The sequence below is a fragment of the Sprattus sprattus genome (genome assembly GCF_963457725.1).
Source record: "Sprattus sprattus genome assembly, chromosome: 20".
NCBI lineage: Eukaryota > Metazoa > Chordata > Actinopteri > Clupeiformes > Clupeidae > Sprattus > Sprattus sprattus.
The window spans coordinates 24,855,416-24,877,915 of record NC_137918.1 but is presented as its reverse complement, the minus strand read 5'-3'; the positions used below and the strand labels follow the sequence as shown (position 1 = coordinate 24,877,915).

The window sequence follows — 22,500 nt, the reverse complement described above, 5'->3', positions numbered from 1 at the left end:
TGGATGTGCACACACACACACACACGCACGCACGCACATGACATACTGAGATGGGTCTGCATCCCGTCAGCCATTTTGTGAGCAGTGGACTTGTCCTGGGGTAAAGTGAAGTGACGCACGCTTCCGCACAGACAGCACACACACACTGTCACTCTCCCAGCAAACAGATCAGGTGGGTGAAATCAAGGGAAGGTGATAGATCAGATCTGCCCACACACCAGACGCACCAGAAGGCATAATCTCTCTGCCTGTGACCCTCGAACGGCTCCTTCAGCTGCTCTCCCCCCCCTCCCCCTCAATCATTAAAGAGCCCAAAAGAACTTCAGCTTCTCTCCCCCCCCTCCATCACTAAAGAGCCCAACAGAACTTCTGTAGCTAGATGTTGTTGGGGAGTTTATGGCAGAAACCCCATAAAGTCCACCTCCAACTCGCCTACCAAGAGTCGGCGATCAATGGTGACTAATGAAATTGGATGAGCAGGAAAGGAGCCGTTTAAGGGTGCTGGGATCGGATCAATGGCGGCTCTGCTGGTCAGAGCTACCGTAGGCAGAAGGACTGAGGAGACGTACTGGCTTGGGCGGTTTTCTCGGTGATCTCGTTGGTGAAGGCGCCGATGCCCTGTTTGGATTTGGCCGCCAGGGAGAAGGAGTACTCGGTGTTGGCTCGTAGATTTTCAATCACATAGGAGGATCTGGGCCCAAAGGTCCTTTTTTCCTAAAAGGTGGGAAATACATGTTTAATCTCAGTTATGGTTCGTAAAGTGAGGCTTGCCATACAAAAAAAGGTCATTTAATAGGTCAAGTACAAAGTAAAAACCATTTAGAACTAGTCATTTTAAAGTACATTATTTAATTTGTTCTATGTGCCTTTTGTGGCTTATAATGTTCCTAATGTGCTCTGTATAGACCTGTATTGACAAACGGAGCAGAGCATACATCCGAAACACAAGAAGCATAGACACAATGAAAACTCACCTGATTCCCAAACTTGGATTTAAACTGAAGCTCATAGCTCAGAATGCCCTCTTTGGAGTAGGCTGGCTCCCAGGTCAGCTCTATGCTCGTGTCAGTCACTCTGCCCACCTGGAACTTGCCTGGTTGCCCTGGAACTGAACCACAATGGGAACTGTTAGCATAACAGCAACATGCCTTCTGCTTTAGCTACAGAACTGTTAGCATAACAGCAACATGCCTTCTGCTTTAGCTACAGAACTGTTAGCATAACAGCAACATGCCTTCTGCTTTAGCTACAGAACTGTTAGCATAACAGCAACATGCCTTCTGCTTTAGCTACAGAACTGTTAGCATAACAGCAATATGCCTTCTGCTTAAGCTACAGAACTGTTAGCATAAAAGCAACATGCCTTCTGCTTTAGCTACATAACTGTTAGCATAACAGCAACACGCCTTCTGCTTTAGCTACAGAACTGTTGGCATAACAGCAACACGCCTTCTGCTTTAGCTACAAAACTGTTAGCATAACAGTAACATGCCTTCTGCTTTAGCTACAGAACTGTAAGCATAACAGCAACACGCCTTCTGCTTTAGCTACCGATCAAGCGACCAGATTCTCCAGCAGCTGTAACAATGAAAGGACCCTAAATGGTTTGTGTCGTTGCCCATGTTTTGTTGCAGTGTCGTCATTACTGGACATGTTCTGTTAAGTGTCGTCATTACTGGACACTGCTGTGACCACGTGTACTCCTTACCTCCGGGCAGAACTTTAACATGAATGGGATCCGAGGGGGGTCCGTCTCCGACTGAGGTGAAGGCCAGCACACAGATGGTGTACGTCTCAGAGGGCACCAGGCTCTGGATGGTGGTGATGACACTGTCCTGCACGTTGTGGATCTGCCACATGCTCATGGGCTGGTCCTTGTTCATGGTGTAGTACACGCGGTAGCCCTTGATCTGCCCGTTCGGCTCCTCCGGCTCCTCCCAGCGCACCATCATGGTGTTGGAGGAGAGGATCCTGGCGTGGATGTTTCGAGGAGGGCTGGCGGGCGCCTGCTCGGCGGTCCGAGCCTCCACTTTGCTGCTGGGAGGCCCCTGTCCGATACTGTTGAAGGCGGACACGCGGAACTCGTACTCGGTGTTGGGGTAGAGACCGCCGATGCTGTAGCGTGTGGTGGTGATGCCATCCACTGTCTCAAACTTGCTGTCGGGACTCTTGGCACGGTACTGGATGATGTAGTAGGAGACAGGGTCAGGGTTCCCCGAGTCCCAGGTGATGGTGATGCTGGTGGCGGTTGTCTCGGTAACAATGGGCATCCCTGGAGCCTTAGGCAGAGCTGGAAGGGCATGAGCAGGACAGAGCAACTGACAGTGAGGGAGAGGTTTTTTGAAATACCAGTATGAGAGGTAAAGACACAGATCATTTGTTATTTTCAAAAGGTCTTCCAAAGACTAAACATGATTTATACGTCATATCATCAGTCAACCTTGAGTTTAATAATTATGTCAGGAATAATGGATGACACAGCATGTGTTTACAGAGGGGACTGATGCATACCAAGGTGGTGATATATCTCCAATGCAAAACAGAATGGACCTTCAGGAGTGCTTCCCATGTACAGCCTCTTTATCCACTTATATACTAGAGATGTCTTTACCTCAAGGCATATGCTCATCCCTAAAATGCATTTATTTGTAGAACTATTGCATTTCATTCCTGCTTTATAACCGTTAACAGAATAATGGCAATGACGAGATGACAACTCAGAAGATTCTACACACACAAAGAGCTTTAAAATACTAATAACATTTGTATACTACTACAACTAGAAATGATTATGACCGTAATAGACACGTAATGTAATGTATGAGTGTATAAAGAGTCTAATAACCTAAGATTGCATTGATGATTATACAGGACATGAGTGTCTGGATCTTCCAGAAGCATGTCTGACTGACTGGTTTGATTACTATCTGGTGCTTTTAAGGATGGCAGGATAAGAAAAAGATAAATTGCCTCACAAAGGCACCAAAATAGCACTTTCACTCAAGAGCACTGATTTTGCCATTTTTCCCATCAGAAAAATACTGGACAAATGGCTCTCATGAATTGTACAATTAAATTAGATTAGCAGTGGACATCCGCTTTAGGGAAACAAAGTAGTGTGAAGTATTTTTTTACAATTGTATGGTATAAGGAGCTTAGGGTAGGGGCAGTAAATTACTGTCATGTCCAAACACAAGACAAATACACACTGATGAAATTCTTGCGCATGAGAGATACCTAGTTGTTTTTGTACTCAGTAGTATTGATGGTAAAGGGGTCCTCTCATTGGAGTAGTCCAGGGTATACGCAGTATACGGAGTATACCCACTTATTTTTCAGTCAGCATCGAGAATACCCACTTCTCAAAACAGGGCGTTTATCCTGTGCTGTATGGGCTGCTTAAAAACATTAAGAGTATACCCACTTCTCCAGGGACCACCACACCACTGGGTCCTCTCCTTTATTAGAGGGAGGCTGTCTGGAACATTTAGCCATTCATATGAAAGCATAAACATGTAACACTCAACCCTGAGGACCAACGCTAGAATACCAGCAGGCATCTGGAGCTGCATCTGGTCTGCAGCTGAAGTGTCACAGGGGGGGAGACTAAGAGAAATCCAGACACCAGGGCAGACATTGGAGTGCAGATGAATGTAGTTGCTTGAGTGTTACACAACATGTCCTGAGGCCTCATTGATGGAGCCAGTGAAGACCATACCCTCAGACGCCCCACAGGACCTCAGGGACATGACTACATGGATTACAAATGGAGGTCAACAGTGTTACTGTTATTTCTAGACCCAAGTAGAGAAGAAGAATAGAGTAGTTAAAGGTTTATCTGTATTATATACGGGTGTTTCTACTCTGTATTTGGGCATATTACAGATATCTCTGTTTTAAAAGAATAGAGTAGTTAAAGGTTTATCTGTATTATATACGGGTGTTTCTACTCTGTATTTGGGCATATTACAGATATCTCTGTTTTAAAATGTAAGTCTAAAGGCTGCCCACTGCTCCTGGGTCCCTGGAGGAAGGACAGTCCAGGATGGGAAAAATGAAGAAGAAAATTCTTGACCTCGGCCTGCGTGTCTGTGTGTGTGTCCTGTGTCGCCACCTAAAAAAGTACGTGTGTGTTGCTGTGTGTCATTTGTGCCACAATAAAACTGAAAAGCCATGTTTGTTTTTTGTTTGTTAAAACGATTTTGCTAAATTTAATTTCGTGCACAATGGACACCTTTGCCACCATCATTCTTTACATAAATCCTGGAACGCTAAAGGAAAAACATGAATGTGAATAATAAATGACAATGAATGAGTCTGATGTCATGTATGCTAGATTTAACATTGTATATGTTATATGTAAACCCCCCACCCCCTGTGTACATGTTCTCCCTATTTGTATTGTTATTGTTTTTGTATTTATTGTGATTTTTGTATTTATTGTGATTCATGTATGTATGTAAGTTAAGCTACTGGATGACCTTAATTTCCCTCGGGATCAATAAAGAATCCATCTATCTATCTAGAATATTTTCAACGATGGCATGCAACAAGAAAGAACGCAGCATGTCGTGGACAAACCCAGACACTTGTTTCATGAGCCCAGACACACAAGCGCTGCTCATGCATGCAGGATACAGTGGAGACAGGCTTACATTTAACGATGACCTGTGCCGCCGCCTCGATGATGCCCAGGCTACTTATGGCCACACAGGTGTAGTTGGCCGACTCCCGCACACTCTCCAGCTCCAGAACGTTGCGGCCCACCGGCATGGAATCCTCCGGGGTCAAGTCCTCCGAGTTGAGCATCCATTTGACGTAGGGCATCGGGGAGCCCACCGCCACGCACGTGATGTTGATGCTGCCCCCCGGCATGATCTCGTGGCTGGTGGGGGGGATGGTGAAGCGAGGGGCCACACGGCGAACTGGAGGAGGCAGAGGATTGACAAACAGAGAGGTAACAAAAAATGTGGACTAACCACAGGCTTTGCATCCACACAGCATAACTCATAGAATCAGATACACTGAGGTACGTCCAGTGCTCTTTTTGGACTAACATTTCAGAATGAACTTCTCTGCTGAACTACATAACTATCGGTTTCAACTGTCAGGTATCACACAGAAATCTAACTCAAGTTTCTCATGTTCTATTATTGCTGGCCTCAGATGAAGGGATCGAGCCAAATAGCAGTCTTGCACATTGAGAGGGACAGCGGGAGACAGCGCTAACAGGCGTCAGTACTTGGGTTGTAATGAGCTCCCAGTACAAAGGATGAGGACCATAATGGTGAGACATACAGAGACGTTTTCTTAGATCTGCATAAACCTTTGTAGCATTTGAAGATCCCAGGCACAGTTTTAAACCTGCAGCTGCACCCCTGCTAACACCTCGCAGCTCGCGCGCTACAATGAGAAACTTAAATTAGATTTTTGTCTCTTAAGGGCAGAAACAACCAGATGAAGCCTGTTCAAGATCTGACATGGTTCCACTGTTCCGCAATCAATAGGTGCAACTATCGATCTCACAGACATCATGCAGAGGGGAGACTGCAGCTCGGCTGGAGAAAATGTTTTGAGTGTTCAGATATCTCGTCTAGAAACGAGGGGGGGAAACATGGTGCATATCTTGGATGAGTCATGAGGCGCTTGCATGCCTGGACAACCGAGGAAAGCTGAAGAGGTAGTGAGAGAGAATAAAGAAACAAGATGGTCGGTGGGGTTGCACAGGACAGCTATATGGACTGGTATAATGGGCTTCAGATCCTTCTGAAGAGAGCTACATTCAGAGAAATAGGCTATGGTTGAGGGGAGTCTGCTGCAATGCACTCTGGTAGAGACTGTGATTGCAATAATGCCGCTCATAATTAAATGAAAAACATCTTGAAAGGTTATGTAAATCCCTGGTGGGTACGGTGAAGTCCTACCAGGGCTAAGGATGTAATATGATGAGGGAGGAAACGTTGTGAGAGACGGAAGTGACAGAAGTGTGTTTTTATCAGCTGAGAGGAATGGATGACAAACAGATGAGAAACTACTGAAGAAAGATAGAGAGAGAGGAAGAGAGAGAGAGAGAGAGAACGAGAGAGAGAGAGAGAGAAAGAGAAAGAGGAAGAGAGAAAGAGAGAGAGAAAGAGAAAGAGAGAGAGAGAGAGAGAGAGGGAGAGAGAGAGGGAGAGAAAGAGAAAGAGAGAGAGAGAGAGATTTGGGGGCTGGTTGTGATGGAGTGCAGAGGGATGCTGAGTACAGACATAATCGCTGAGGGGGGCGGGGGGGGGGGGGACATGAATGACAAACCAGAAAAGACACAGAGAAAGGGGGAAAGGGGGGAGCTGGGACTCAGTCAAAAAGACGGTCTGTCAGCACATCTGCTCGCTCATGTGGAAGGACAGCGCTTGGAAATATGACTTTGGAGTTGAGAGCACAGTCTCTCAATGCTGCGCTCTCCTAGGCTGGTGGAGCTCCATACCAACAGCCACTGACTGTGTGAAGAACTACCAGGTCTATTTCGGGCTCTAAATGATTAAGGGGAGGGACTGGAGAGCACAGAGCCAGTTCTTCTGACAGTCATGGCTTTGATCCGGTGGCTAAGATGGTCTCTTTAATATGGCTCAGGGTTGAAGCTCTCTGACTTGGGATAAGAGAATATCCCCCTACCGCAAAAAACCTGTGTACAGCTACTAGAAGAGGAGGCTATGTTATGCTACAGTGGCTATGATATGCTACAGTGGCTATGCTATGCTACAGTGGCTATGTTGTGCTACAGTGGCTATGTTATGCTACAGTGGCTATGTTATGCTACAGTGGCTATATTATGCTACTGTGGCTATGTTATGCTACTGTGGCTATGTTATGCTACAGTGGCTATGCTATGCTACAGTGGCTATGTTATGCTACAGTGGCCATAGACATGACAGTGGCTATGTTATGCTACAGTGCATTCACCAGTGCCTCACACCTCACCCCCACTCAGATATGTAACACTGTGTTGTTTATTTTAGATTAACAAAGGCCTCTCGGGCATTCATCTTCTGCAATAAGCTCACTCATTCTAAATAAATATTTTAAGTACAGATGGGTTTTCTTTTACTCATAACTCCATCATCGTAAAAAGAGCTCCTCTAGAGACCTTGGCCTTGTTAGGAATTTAGCAAAGATTTGCACAAAAAAAAACTATAAAAACCCAATCCCAGAAACATAACAGATTATAGAGGGGCAATTTAGTATTTTTTTGGAAGCACAGATTTTCACAGATTTTTCAGTGAATAAAAAGGCATACGTTTGATAACACCCTTCAAAACAACATTACACATTTGTAAAATTGCAAAACTGTTTATGCCAGCAGATACCCAGAATTGGACACATACATGTTAGCACATGAAAGCCTTAGCTGGAGATTAACATCTAAACAGAGACTCAACGAAGCTGACTGTTAATGAATACATGCCTATGTGAGTAGAATGACAAGTAAAGACTGGGTTAATAGACATCATCCACATGCAACAAGGACAGCATGCCATTTGTATCTCCATCAATGTCATTTTTTACACTTTTTATACAATATTGCACCAAAAGATAATTTGCCAATTCTATTTGCCACGTTCTGAAAAACCAACACCAAACAATAAAACCTCCGCTCATTTTTGAAGAGAACCACGGGGCCAGTAACCCCTGAGATTACAATAGATTCCCAACAACTGATACAATTCTCCCAGTGATATGATAAAGAACGCTGCCTTCTGGCCATAGATTAAAAACACCATCCAAAATGGATGACAAAAGGCAGCACTCTGTCACTGATGGCACTCTAGGCACTGTTAAAAGCCTTAACTGATAGCATCTCTTTGTTGTGAGGCAAGACCTAAATCATGGCCCCAGCTGTTCCTGCTCGGATGGATTTGTCACTGTCGAATCATGGCCTCTCAGACACCACAGTGAAATTAATAGTGCGTTAATCCAGCAGTGGTGTGCTCCCAGCTGGGGGTGCTCAAACGGAGGGTAAGTGCTCAAACGGAGCTCCTTAAAAGCGCTCGGGGTCTCTAGAACAATGCCACCACCAGCCCAGGGTTCATTTCCTTCTGTGTGTAAGACAGACAGCAATAAAGGGCTCTATTGAACAAACACCTCTATAAAAAAACAATGGACAGCCGTGCCCTTGCTATCTCTTTGATGGCCACCGTTCTAAAGCACTTCAGCCAAAATGCTGCAGTGATAGCACACAGCAATGTGTTAAGGGCTACAAGTGAGTCACACATCAAATGAGACCTTTTGAAAATGTCAGAGGACACTGTGGCATCACAACTCTGTGGTGTCTCCCTCCCTCCCTCAACAAAAAAGACACTGAAAAAAAAAAAAACTTGAATGGTACCACTGTTAGTAAATTAGTCACGGCTCCTTGTGTAAATGACACCACACTGCAGAGGGCATTGCGACCCAAGCAATATGAGCAAAGATAATGGCTAGTAGTCCAATTATATAATTATCTCCATCTTTGCAGTTCTTCCACATGCAACATACAACATACCATGCAAGCGCAAGCCACAGGCAAAGGGCAGAACCAAGACAAAACATTCAGATTGCATTCCCTCACATTAATTACATTAGAGGATAAACACATGGATGTTTCCTGATAAACACACTTGAAGATGCTATTTGGGGAGTTGTGGGGGGAGTGGGGGGGGTGGTTGTGATGAAGGGAAGGTTGCACGATGATCAGTCTACTGAGTATCACGGGAGGGAGGGGATTTTGAGTGCACTGGATTAAGACTATACTTCATCCAACACCAGGCTAATCCCCATTGATTGCGATACTTTCATCCATGCAGCATTGATGCTAATCTCATTTCGTAACACACAAGGGTAAAGATGAACTCAATTTTTTAATGGAGGCTCCTTTTCCCAAACAACCACCAACTAGTTCTGCCATGTCTCTTTGCAGCAGTTCCAGTGGCACGGTGTAATGTAATCTAATGCTATGTAATCTTATTTGACTTGTTGTTGCGGGAAATATCTGGATAAGATTTCATGTCTGTTCGAAGCTAAAACATATAGAGTTTTGGTTATAATATTGTAAGCCAAAGAGAACCTCCGTGCAGAAAGTAGTGATTGTTGATAGGAGTAAAATGAGCTGCAACTCTAATAAGGTTGCATTTTGGGCACTGGAATGGTTACATAACAGAGGGGGGAAAATAGTCATTCACTGCCATTGATTTGTGTTCAAATCAATAGCTTGGAAAATTGGAGAAAAAATGAAAACCACCATAGGTCTATCTAGCACTGGCTAAGGAAGAAACCCCTTGGGCACTGAGGGCATACACACAATCACAAGGCACACACACACACACACACACACACAGGGAGACGAGGCCAAGAGCAATTACGGGGCACAAAACACTACACACACACAAGCTACACACTCACACACACAACAAGGACCACACAGTGGAAATGGGAGGGAGGGACAACAAGTACAGTTCATTAGAAGCACATGGAGCCCGTCCAAACAAGGTTCCTGTTCAGGCATGCAAGCATCGTTACATTCTCCCATCATGCAGAAATGTCCTTAATTTCCAATTGCTGGGTTTCCATGACAACACGTGCACAGAAAGCCTTCTGAGGAGGAAGCAATTCCAAGGGTTTTTTTGCAAACAAGAAAAGACCCCACAATGCAAAACGTAAAAGCACCCTGACCAAGCCCTGTTATTGTTCTACATCATCCTCCAAGAAATTACCTATTCAAAAATTGAAACTGAGAACCATAATCTATTTATTATAATACTGTGAATAAATCTATCTCTAATTGTTTTTTTTTTTTTTTAAACTGTCTGTAACTAAGAAATGATATTGTTTGAGTTTTAAAAAAGGAAGTTAAAAAAAGAAACGAAAAACACACCAACCTTCTCGCAGCTCTTGGGAATGTAAGGGGGTTGATGCAGAACACAATGACATGAGGAGGAGAGAAGAAATAGGGGAAAGACAGAGAGAGTAAAAAAGGCCACCGCAAGGATTTCAGCTGCCACAATCTCTCAGGGTCCCTCCCCTTCGCTTACCTGTCTGTCTGTCTGTGGGCTGGGCTGGGCCGGCCACCCACCGCTGCAGGAGCAGCCTGCTGTACCCTGTGCTGGGGGGCTTGTGGTTACGCCCCTGGCCACCCCACCCACCCATAACAGACTCTGGTGTCACCCCCATTATAACCAGATCTTTGACATTGAAATAAGGTTTGTATTTCTATTAAGTGCACCAGATCTTTGACATTGAAATAAGGTTTGTATTTCTATTAAGTGCACCAGATCTTTGACATTGAAATAAGGTTTATATTTCTATTAAGTGCACCAGATCTTTGACATTGAAATAAGGTTTATATTTCTATTAAGTGCACCAGATCTTTGACATTGAAATAAGGTTTGTATTTCTATTAAGTGCACCAGATCTTTGACATTGAAATAAGGTTTGTATTTCTATTAAGTGCACCAGATCTTTGACATTGAAATAAGGTTTGTATTTCTATTAAGTGCACCAGATCTTTGACATTGAAATAAGGTTTGTATTTCTATTAAGTGCACCAGATCTTTGACATTGAAATAAGGTTTGTATTTCTATTAAGTGCACCAGATCTTTGACATTGAATTAAGGTTTGTATTTCTATAAAGTGCACCAGATCTTTGACATTGAAATAAGGTTTGTATTTCTATTAAGTGCACCAGATCTTTGACATTGAAATAAGGTTTGTATTTCTATTAAGTGCACCAGATCTTTGACATTGAAATAAGGTTTGTATTTCTATTAAGTGCACCAGATCTTTGACATTGAAATAAGGTTTATATTTCTATTAAGTGCACCAGATCTTTGACATTGAAATAAGGTTTATATTTCTATTAAGTGCACCAGATCTTTGACATTGAAATAAGGTTTATATTTCTTTTAAGTGCACCAGATCTTTGACATTGAAATAAGGTTTATATTTCTATTAAGTGCACCAGATCTTTGACATTGAAATAAGGTTTGTATTTCTATTGAGTGCACCAGATCTTTGACATCGAAATAAGGTTTATATTTCTATTAAGTGCACCAGATCTTTGACATTGAAATAAGGTTTATATTTCTATTAAGTGCACCAGATCTTTGACATTGAAATAAGGTTTATATTTCTATTAAGTGCACCAGATCTTTGACATTGAAATAAGGTTTATATTTCTATTAAGTGCACCAGATCTTTGACATTGAAATAAGGTTTATATTTCTATTAAGTGCACCAGATCTTTGACATTGAAATAAGGTTTATATTTCTATTAAGTGCACCAGATCTTTGACATTGAAATAAGGTTTATATTTCTATTAAGTGCTTTGGGGGCAGGTACATTTGAAGAGGTACCCGTTGTAAAACCCCCCCAGTGAAGAGAAGGCTGGGAGGTCGATAGGAGATCCTCCACCGAGGGTCTCAACTTCAAACACTTCCAGCTCTCTCCGGGAGGCGTGTCACGACATGACCAGCAATACTAACAGACCACATCAGTACCTGCAGCAGCACTGTGTGAAACTTACCAGCTCAGGCATAGGCGCTGTTTGGAGTTTTTTGCTTAATGACACCCCTGGTTGACCTGAGTCGGCCTTGAATAAGCACAGCCTTAGCTCCGCACGGCCGAGGTGAACTGGGCAGCGCTCGCGTCTCCACTCCGGATGAAGTGCATGTCAGAAGGGAACAGGCCACTGCGCTGTGACTGCAGCCACCTCCTGAGCTCTGCACTCGCTATAGTGGTTTGGGAGTTCTGAGCCATAAATTAATTATGAGTGTGAGTTCCTCAAGAGTGGAAACGTGTAAAGAGAGGCTGGCAGTGGTAAACGGCTTCCCTTCCCTTGCCTTGCCTTGCCTTGCCTTGCCTTGCCTTGCCTTGCCTTGCCTTGCCTTGCCTTGCCTTGCCTTGCCTTGCCTTGCCTTGCCTTGCCTTGCCTTGCCTTGCCTTGCCTTGCCTTGCCTTGCCTTGCCTTGCCTTGCCTTGCCTTGCCTTGCCTTGCCTTGCCTTGCCTTGCCTTGCCTTGCCTTGCCTTGCCTTGCCTTGCCTTGCCTTGCCTTGCCTTGCCTTGCCTTGCCTTGCCTTGCCTTGCCTTGCCTTGCCTTGCCTTGCCTTGCCTTGCCTTGCCTTGCCTTCCCTTCCCTTCCCGCTCCTGCGCCTGCTTGACACGTATCTATTTTGAGGAGGGAGTGCAGCACCAGCCGCCCAGGCAGTGCAGAGCTAAGCAGTATACAGAATCAAAAGGCTCTGCTAACACTTCCATTTAACCTCTGCCTGGATAAAAAATGAAATCTTGCACGACTTTCGGTCAGAAGCCAGATGTTTCATGTCTGGGAAATCTGCTGTGTAGAACAGACAGGTCGTTTCATGTTTTCTTCATATTTTTGTGTAAAATGACAAATAATGACCAGTGTCGGAGAAAGTGCTACAGTGTTTAAGGGGGGGAGGGCGTACAGTTGGAAGTGTATGTGTGTGGGTGAGACAGCCTGAGGTTAGGGTGACCTTTTCGTTTAGATGATATGCGTGAGCAGAATATTTTCATATCTTAATGGAAAGGGAAGGAAATCAGGCTGTAACGTAAAGAGCCTTAATTGAACAAGAACTAATTATCCCTTAAGTATAATAGTCACTGTATCAACCAAAACATACCATCTGTGTTCATTAGTATGGAGTCATAAGTGTATCCGATGTTCTTTGTGTTTCCTCTGAAGAGGACAGGAGAGAGAATAACGTCTCATTCTCATCCTTTCCCTAACTTCTCCTTTTATTCCCCAGAATGAACTGGTATATGCCAGTGTTATTTGCTATCTGTGCTGCAGAATGCTAAAAATATCATATCAATGACATGGCGTTTATAATGCAGCCCAATCCGTAAACTGATAAAGACATCTCACTTTCCATGAGAGCTTCTTTGGTTGACAATCTCACTTGGTTTAAGACACTCACTAGAAACACTGTGCATTGATTATCATCTGGTCAGCCAACACATCAGGGCAAGATGGAATTAAACGAATTTCAATATGGTCTTGGTTTTAAATATCCATTTGTTTGTTTTCCTGGATGACCAGTCACTGACATAATGCATTTATAATTTAATGGAAATCCCACATTTATTTAAAGCTGAGCACTTTGGCTTGCATGAACAAGATATCTAATGAAATTCATTGAACTCAATTAGTTATTTACACGGCACTGTATATCAGAAATAGTTTCCAAATGGTTAGCGCAGAAACATTTAGCACTGCCTAAATCAACTGTGAGTGCTAATTGGCTCTGAAGAAACAATTACATGCCTCTAGCTCCCAGTTCCCTCAATATAAATTAGCTTTTGCAATGCTATGATTATTCCAGACTTGATGAACTGGAAACCCTCTGAACTGTAAAAGAGCGCAAGGTGGTATAAGCTGCACTGCAGCGTGCTAAATGAAATTCAGTTATTTCCATCAGTGTCACAGCAAGGAACACTATTCACCTCAGCATACTTTTAGAACGTGTCATTATAAAACTGATGAAGGTGTGCTTTAATAATTGAATTCTTTAAAAACATAGTTTTGGGGCGTTTCTTTACCAAAACTCAAGTGCTACTCCAGCGATATTGCAACACCTTGAGTACAATTTATGTTCCGTTTCCTAATTGATTTCTTGAGGTTTGACATGAACTGTATTTCATTTTAGTTCCTGTTGACTTGTTGTTGTTTATTTGACTGGGGGCTTTTCTGTGTAAGGGCAGAGTGCGCGGCGGGCGGCTGCTGAACGAGGCTGTCAGCAGGGCCGAGCAGCTCTCTCTGGCCAGGAGACTCATGTCCTACCTCTCACATACAGGTTGGCCGGGGCAGAGAAGCGGACGCCCTGGGAGTTAGACGCTACGCACTCGTACTTCCCCTGGTCCATCTCCTCACTCTTGTCAATCTGCAGGGCACCTAGAGAGGGTCACACACCACACACACACACACACAGAAAGGGACAGAGAGAGAGAGAGGGAGAGAGAGAGATAGAGAGATAGGGAGAGAGAGAGAGAGTGAGAGAGAGAGATAGGGAGAGAGAGAGAGAGAGAGAGAGAGAGAGAGAAAATGTGGAAAGAGATGGAGGGGAGAGAGAGATGCCAAAGAAAGTCGGACAAGTAGGTAGTAAGGTCAAAGAGAATAAAGAACCATGAGAAGAAGAAGAAGGCAGAAGGGCAGAATGAAATAGTGATAGAGGAGAATAAAAAGTGAGAAGTAAGCAGGCAGAAAGAGAAGAGAGAGAAGAGAGAAGAGAGAGAAAAGAGAGAGAAGAGAGAAGAGAGAAGAGAGAAGAGAGAGAAGAGAGAAGAGAGAAGAGAAGAGAGAGAGAGAGAAGAGAGAGAAGAGAGAAGAGAGAGAGAGAAGAGAGAGAAGAGAAAAGAGAGAAGAGAGAAGAGAGAAAACAGCATATGAGATTAATAATTCATTCATGATAACTCCTTGTTTAAACTAAGAGTACTGCATTAACTGCATCTCATTAACATTTTCAAAGGCACAACACTCTTTAACTTATCATATTTCTCCCCAGCTCCACACAGGCCAGCACCCTGGAGCTGCCCTCCCCTTTATAGATCAATTAATGTCTCTAACGCCAGACTCTGCCCTCGTCCAGTGCACCCCAGTCCCTTCTCTCTTCCCCTAGAATCACTTTTCTTTTCAAGTCTGAATGACCGTCTCTGCATCCCATGGTAAATGGCCTGTAGCTCTCCAGGGCAACGCCCGCCTGCCCAACCCCCCCGCCCCCTCACGCCTGCCCAACCCCCCCACCAGCAGCAGCATCGCTGACCATCTTAAAGGAGGTCCAGAGGAGCAATAATCACACAGGCAAAGACAAGCAGGATTAGCCAACTCCGAGCGCACCGCTCCTGGGGATAGTTACCCGGTGGGTGCCTCTGACGCATGTTCTCCCAGAGGGATATGCACTAAAAGGCTCTTCAGGACTTTAAAGCAATGTGACCAAAAACTGGAATGCTGGCAGAGGGGAAAATGCAGCATCGCAAGACTGCTTGGTGTGTGTGTGTGTGTGTGTGTATATATTTATAAAAGCTGTGTGTGTGTGGGTGTGTGTACACCCCCCGGGCAATCTGTATCCTTGGGCCAAATCCACTGCTGCTGATGATCCATTCTATTCCTCTGTAGAAGTCGCAGAGGACTAGCATCATTTCCAGCCTGAGTGCTGGAGGGCTCCATTTTACAACTAAAGGCACTGATTGGCATGGAAACATGGAACTCCCTGCCCTCCCGCCAAAACATCTGATGATTTGTTCATCGTCTAATATTGTCTATTGCCAGATGTTTTTATGCAACAATCTGAAGCATTATTGCATGCTCTTTCTTTAAATTCAATTTTTATTTTTATGTAATTCCAGAGTGAATTCATAAATAATGCATGAGACTCAAAGGAAACGTGGCCGTATACTTAGCTGGTTAAAACGTAATCCTCCAGACCCTTCCTTTTTTCCTTCTCTTACTCTCTCTCTCTCTCTCTCTCTCTCAATCTCTTCCTAGGTATCTCTCGCTCTCCCTCTCTCTCTGGCTCTCTGGCTCTCTGGCTCTCTCTCTCTCTCACTCTCTCTGAGATTACAATACGATCTCCAGCACTGCTTTTGATTGAAAGCTGTGCTTGTCGGCGTCCATCTCGCTGCGCCTTTCACCTGCGCCGGCCTCTGGGTTTAACAGCCTCATAGCGAGCGGCCCCACCCCACCCTGGAGAGAACCGGGCCTGATTAAAGGAGGCCGCCCGGCAGTCCAGAGGCTCACTCCAGCTGTGTGTGTGTGTGTGTGTGTGTGTGTGTGTGTGTGTGTGTGTGTGTGTGTCTGTGTGTCTGTGTGTGTCCAGAGGCTCACTCCAGCTGTCTTTCTGTGGAGATGGGCTTGGCTGCCAGGGCAGGCGGGAAGGGGACATTGATCTGGGGGCCTCAGGTGTGACGGATAACAAGAGAGCAGACGGCGGTGCAGAGACACACACACACAAACACACACACACACACACACTCTCACTGTGGGATCATATGGGGGGCGGGGGGCCTGTGTGCACTATAGTCAGGTGGCTTAACGCACAATTTAGGCTTGATCAGGACAAGAATGATAAAAGCATGAAATTTGGCACACAATTAGCTTATACCCTACTAAAGGATATAAGAAGAGACGCCCGAGTCAAACTGCTCCCATTTCCGTTTTAAGGAGATAGGACAGGCTACAGCATAAGAAGTAGCACGTAGCAGGATGAAGGAGCTAGGACAGGCTACAGCATAAGAGTCAGGAGTCAGGATAGTTAGCACTTGCTTCAGCTGACCAGAACCATGTCAAAATCCTAATCTGAAATTTTCAGTAACATAACCGATACCATGACATCTTCAGTCTGATACCATAATCGATACCATGACGTCTTAAGTGGACATGCCTTATGCAAATTTTGCTTAAAATCGTGGTAGACGGTTTTTATTTCAGTCAAAACGTATTGTGTGCCAAATTCCATGCTTTTATCACTCTTGCCACAATCACATCGTTAAGCCAACTGACTACTAGGGGCCCTTGCCACTGTGTGATTTCTAGTCGTACACGGGATTGTTTGCTGAAGCGGTGTCTCCTAGTCAGTCTATCATCTATTCCTGTAATGACCTCTCATTAATATTCTGGACTGTAAGCTAATGTGTTGATATCAGATATGACAGAGATTCTTTGACAGAGCGCTCAAAGTCTAACTAAGTCTGACAGAAACAGTCTTTAACTGTTTGTTATGTGAAGAGAATAGAAGCCTGACAAAAGAAATATGCGACCAAAACCCGCTCTCTGCTTAGACATTCATCACTGCTACCATTCTTCCTTCTGTTCCTCCTCTCTCTCTTCCCTCCCTTCCCAAGCACACAATATCCCCTGTTTCTATCCCGACAGCCAGATCATTTGAAGCTACAGGTAACAGCACAGCCATTGATTCTTGGGGGAGGGGCTGCTGGGTAATTTACAACAACACTCCAGGAAGTTGGAAGGCAAAGTTTTGTCTCGTTAAGACGCATGCTTTCTCTTGAACAGACTCTCTTCCTCGTTTTCTCCTCAGTTTCTCTCTCCCGCACCCCCCTTCTCTGTACAGCGCACAAGCCTTTATTGATGTTCCGCTGCAACACATCCCTGAGGAATACACCAAAGCTGAATTCTCAGGCTGTCTTGACAAGACGGCACCAAAAAAAAAAAAAAAAAAAAATGGAGGAAAGAAGAAAAAAATCTTGACTGGTGCTGCAACAAACCTGCTCATATAGACAGGGAACAGAGAGACGGAAGACAGCACAGGAGCAAAAATAGAGAGGAGGGAGAGAGGAGCTTGGTGGTGGAGGAGGTTTGTGACTGAATAGTGTGAGTGTGAAACCCTATATGTATGTGTGTGTGTGTGTGTGTGTGTGTGTGTGTGTGTGTGTTTGAACACCAGAGTAGCGAGGCTCTTATATATAGCTGCAGTTCATGAGGATCTATATGCTGGATGTAGGATACATGAGTATATAGCCATTAGACTTTACAACCGAACCAATCAAACATATATATCATTTGTCTATAATTTGCTATTTTGTCTATTTATTTTATCTATTTATTTATTTTATTTCGTATTCAAATTTGTATAATTTTTTTTTGATGATAATGAATATAGATAATTGATTACTATTCCCACTACCCTGCTGCTTTGGAAATTGAATTTCCCGCACGGGATTAATAAAAGTTTATCCTATCCTATCCTATCCTAAGGGTGCTTGTGGTTGACTATGCCCTACCGCTTCATATGACAAGGGCTCAGTGGCAGACCCTTAACTGCATATAGACATGCAGTAAGTAGTCATAGGTGGACCACAGGACTGTGACTCAGGTGTAGTGGGGTTAGAGCATTTCGGTTCAAAATCAAACACTATGGGCCCTAGTCAAAGAACAGCGGCGGAAACGGCAGCGTTTGCACATTGGTGTACAAAGAAAAGCTGCTTTGGGGCCAAGAGGTAAGGCTGTGGTCAAAGACACTGAGTGGGCACATTCAGATTGAAGGAAATTAGTGAAAGGTTTGTTTAAAGCCCGAGCAATAGCATTGTGGAGCAATCCCTTTAAACTGGATGTGTCAGACGAGATTGCAGTCGCTTTAAACTGAATGTGCCAGACGAGATTGCAATGTAAAAAGGTGGGAATATCGTCACAGGTCCTGGACTGTGTTCACCAGGAGCACTTTTACAAGGAATCAACAGTAGTGTTTCTTCTGTTTACTCCTTCAACAATGAAATGTGTTGGCACATAATTGTAGCTTGTCAGACTGACATTGTCAGACATGTTTTAAAGGCCCAGACCACATCTCTTTGATGAGGGGGTGTGTTTTTCGGGCCTGTAAAAAGTGGACTACCTCATCCCAGGGCGCTTGAGTGTTTAAAGGGGTTTAAACTTTTAAAACAAACGTTTGATTCTTTTTTAAAGCCTGCCAGGATATGTGTTAACTTTGAGGATATAGTTTCATTGCATTAATCCATAATACAGGTTTGCTCCTTCTTCGCATAAGGGAATATGATATTTCTTTTCCAGATAGAAACATCAGAATTGGGCAGTGATGGTTTATGAATGGTGCATGCTAATATTTCCTGTCAAAGAGGAATACTGTATGTCACCACACCCCTGTCCTAAATCCACATAACCCTGTCAGGATCTATTCTCGCTAACTAACGGAAGTAGGCCTTACTAGATCAAGTGAAGAAGGCAGATGTGTAAGCGAGGAAACTATTCAAATGTAACAGTGAAAGCCGCACAAGCAATAGTAAATTCACGTACACATTATCCATGGAAAAAGATGTTGTGCGATGAAATGTGAATGACGAACGTTACACAAGTTCACTTGTGAGTTCTTTGGGAATTTTTATATGACTATGCTGGTGGGGATTGGCTGATGAGCACAAATATCAACAACCTTTTGCGAAAACCGAAACCTAATCATAGAGAATGATTCAATGATTATTTTTTACTTTTGCCTGAAACGTTTGTCTTTAAACTAAAAATGACTCAAACTAAAACTGAAACGAGAATGAACTAAAATGAAATAGAAGTGAGTCAGTGGAATCAAATCTAAACTGAAAATAATGAAACCACTGATGACTGAACCTAAAGCTAAATGCTAACGCATGCAAACGTATTATCAAAACAAAAATGAATTTGAAAATGGAACCCTATCATAACCTTGGAGCGTAGTGAGAGAGCGGGAGTTTGATTATGGTGCAGTGGGCAGGGGGTGAGGTGGGCAGGGGGTGAGGGAGCGGAGCGGAGTGGCAGCGCCAGGCACAGGGCTCCAGGAGCCTCGGGCGCCATGCCTCTGGTGGCAGATGCCATCTGTCAGAGTCTAATGCATTCATAAACGCAGCCGCCCCACATGCCCAGGTACTGCGCACACACACTGACACATACACACACACACACAGACAGACACACACACACACACACACACACACACACACACACACACACACACACACACACATATGAGATAATAATGGTAATTTACTGAAGTCAATGTCCCTCTTTATATATTACTCCTTTCTGCGAAAGAGAGAGATTGACTTCAGTAAATTACCATTATTATCTCATTGTGAACAAGAAATGGTGAATTATGACGATCAAATGGGGGTGAAAAGGTATCTTTTTAAGGCGGAAAACAGGAGGATATCACACAAACATCCATTCTAGGTGTCATACCGCAACAGACGGGGGGGGGATAAAATAAAGTCAACATCACAACTTCACATAATTCCTTCCCAAAGTACAAAATGAACACCTCAGGTCCTTTGGCTCCAAGCTTTCATCAAATATAAAAACGCATTGGCTGGTCCATTTAGCTGATAACAAAGCGAGGCTTCTTCTATTGGGGAATATTAAATGGAGAAACGTGACTGGTCACGCTCCCTCTGACAGCCTCTGGAGCAGCACACACAGCCCCCTGCTCCTGCCTCCACGGCCTCAGCCTGCCAGTGCAGCGGTGCTGATGAGAGAGAATAACTAATGCCCTCCACTCTCAGGACTGTTAGCGGCGAGCATGGATGCATGGCTGCATGGCTGCTCCACAGTCTTCATGGCTGCATGGCTGCTCCACAGGCTCTGCTGCGGCCCCACTGCTGCTCCACTGCGGCTCAAATCCCCTCCCCGTTTACTGTGGCGGAGGGACCACAGTCAGCTCCAGACTAGGGGGTCTGCTATTTCACTCAGCAAGAACATGGATGGAGCCAGGCGGTGGTGTAGTCCAGGGTGTACGCAGGTATACGGAGTATACCCACTTATTTTTCAGGCAGCATTGCGTATACCCACTTCTCAAAACAGGGCGTTTATCCTGTGCTCTATGGGCTGGACCCGACCTCTATACCACTGGAGCCAGGGGTTCTCAAAGCTTCAAAATCCAAACAGGATAACTACTGTGTCGAAGGACCGTCTGTGTAAGTTCTTTATTGGACAGGCCAACTGCAGAGAACACTGCTTGAGGATGCTACAGTCTGTGGGTTCTCTTACAGGGCTATGTAGAAACACTTCTCTTCAGAGGAGAATTACACAACGCCCGTTAATGTCTGCTCTCTTGTCCTTTTTGTCAAGGGTCTCTCTGACTCTAACACATAGACACTCTCCCCCTAAGGAGTAGTAAGACACACACACACAATCCCACAGTCGCTCTTCCCAGCACAGAGTCTCTCTGCAGTGCTGTTTCTTTTAAACACAAGAAATAGACAAATGAGTATACTTACAATGATATATAATAATAATATATAATAACGATATATAATAATAATATATAATAATAATATATAATAACGATATATAATAATGATGTATATTTTTTGCACACACTGTCTTTGGGGGCATCAAAACAAAGGGAGAGATGCAAAATGACCACCAGGCATTGGGTTTCCAAACAAGCTGATACTGTCAATAATAACAATAAACAACAACAATAATAACAATAACAAGAATAATAATAATAATAGTTCTAGTATAAAGGTCATACATGAAACAAAAACAATCGTACTGTGGCCCATGTATGGGGACAGAGCGAGGGAGAGAGTATGGAGAGAGGCGGTGCTATAAACATGTTCGTATCACTAGTTCTTCAGTGGTCTGGGGAGCAATGGAGAGAGGCGGTGCTATAAACATGTTCTTATCACTAGTTCTTCAGTGGTCTGGGGGGCAATGGCCAGCGTGCCAAGTCAGTGAGAGGTTTAGGAGAGATAGGAGTGATTTGGATAGGAAAACAACTGTCAGGATGACATGCAGTTTTAAAAAAAAAAAAAGATGTTATCACCCTCAGCGGAAGAAAAGGTAGTTTCAGGGTCAGAGAGATACTCACCAAAGACGCCTGAAGATTACAAAAAAAGGAAAGAAAGATAAAAAACATACACACAAAACAAAAAGAACAGAAAATGATAGCTTTTAGCAGTGCTTGTCAGATGGAAGTGGAGGTTATGATGTTTTGCCGTCTTTTGCTCTTGATTGTTATTTTGATGTGTTGTTGTGAAGAGCCAAGAAGCCATGAAATACTACTATGGGTGTGTCAATGCAAATTACACGTTCCAAAAAACAATATGCAAAATAAACCAAGAAAGCGGATGAAACGTTAGTATTTACAAACTAGTAACAGTTAGGTGGAGCACACTTTTTTTTGAATAGATTAATGTGAAAGATGAATATGTAAGAATACATTGTTTTGTCGAATACCTATGGTAATACGAGTAATTACACAGAAATATGAATGGGTCTAAGAGCCATGATCGTCTACTACAACAACAAAGCTGTGACTCTTGCAGGACTTACAGCAGATGCACTGGGACTGGGCTGTGGATAGCAACACATTAAACATCATCGCCAGCCCTTTCTGGACACTTGGTACCCGTGAATAAGTGAACATTACTCCACTCTCCAGCATCCTTTTTGCAACCTGTTTCCCAGTTTGCCAGCAGAATTAGACTGGCGTAAAAGAAGACACATATGAAGAGAGCCAGATAGGTTTGCTGACGGTGTTCACCTGATCGCAGCAGTTTGATGCGTCCGCTGCTGGCGTGGGGCTCCACAGGCAGGAAGTCCTTAAACCACGAGATGACGGGGTCTGGGAAGCCGCTGGCCGCACACAGCATGGTGGCCGTGCGCGTCCGCTCCACCACCTTCAGCTGCGGGCCCATGTCTATGGAGGGGAAGCCTGGGGGTAGCATGTCCTCTGTGGAGCCAGAAAGGGGGGGGGTCACATGAGAACAAAACCCTACAGCATGAGGAGGTTGAAAGATGTGCTTTTAATGAGGTTCTGCAGGTCCAGATAGCAGGGATCATTAATTTATATAGCATTCAGTTGTGTGGCTAATTCAAATGAGGTATTAATGTTCTGCTTGAAGATTTTATTAAATGTCTGAGTAATCGCACTTTACATGTACTAATATGTTCCATATTGCACAAAGGTAACGTTCTTTAAAACCATTTTATTTCAAGACAAATATACTCTTGGGAGTTGGGCC

The 22,500-nt window shown here is 44.0% G+C and overlaps 1 protein-coding gene across 1 annotated transcript in view; it reads right to left on the bottom strand.

Annotated features, from left to right (window-relative positions):
- Positions 1-22,500, bottom strand: part of ptprsb (protein tyrosine phosphatase receptor type Sb) — a gene marked incomplete at both ends in the record, with an annotated part of 75,283 nt that overhangs the window by 36,954 nt on the left and 15,829 nt on the right. The window contains 6 exons of the mRNA XM_080858810.1: positions 570-714; positions 975-1,108; positions 1,709-2,290; positions 4,656-4,925; positions 13,817-13,927; positions 22,011-22,208. Coding sequence (XP_080714936.1) covers positions 570-714; positions 975-1,108; positions 1,709-2,290; positions 4,656-4,925; positions 13,817-13,927; positions 22,011-22,208 — 1,440 coding nt within the window. The remainder of the gene's footprint in view (positions 1-569; positions 715-974; positions 1,109-1,708; positions 2,291-4,655; positions 4,926-13,816; positions 13,928-22,010; positions 22,209-22,500) is intronic.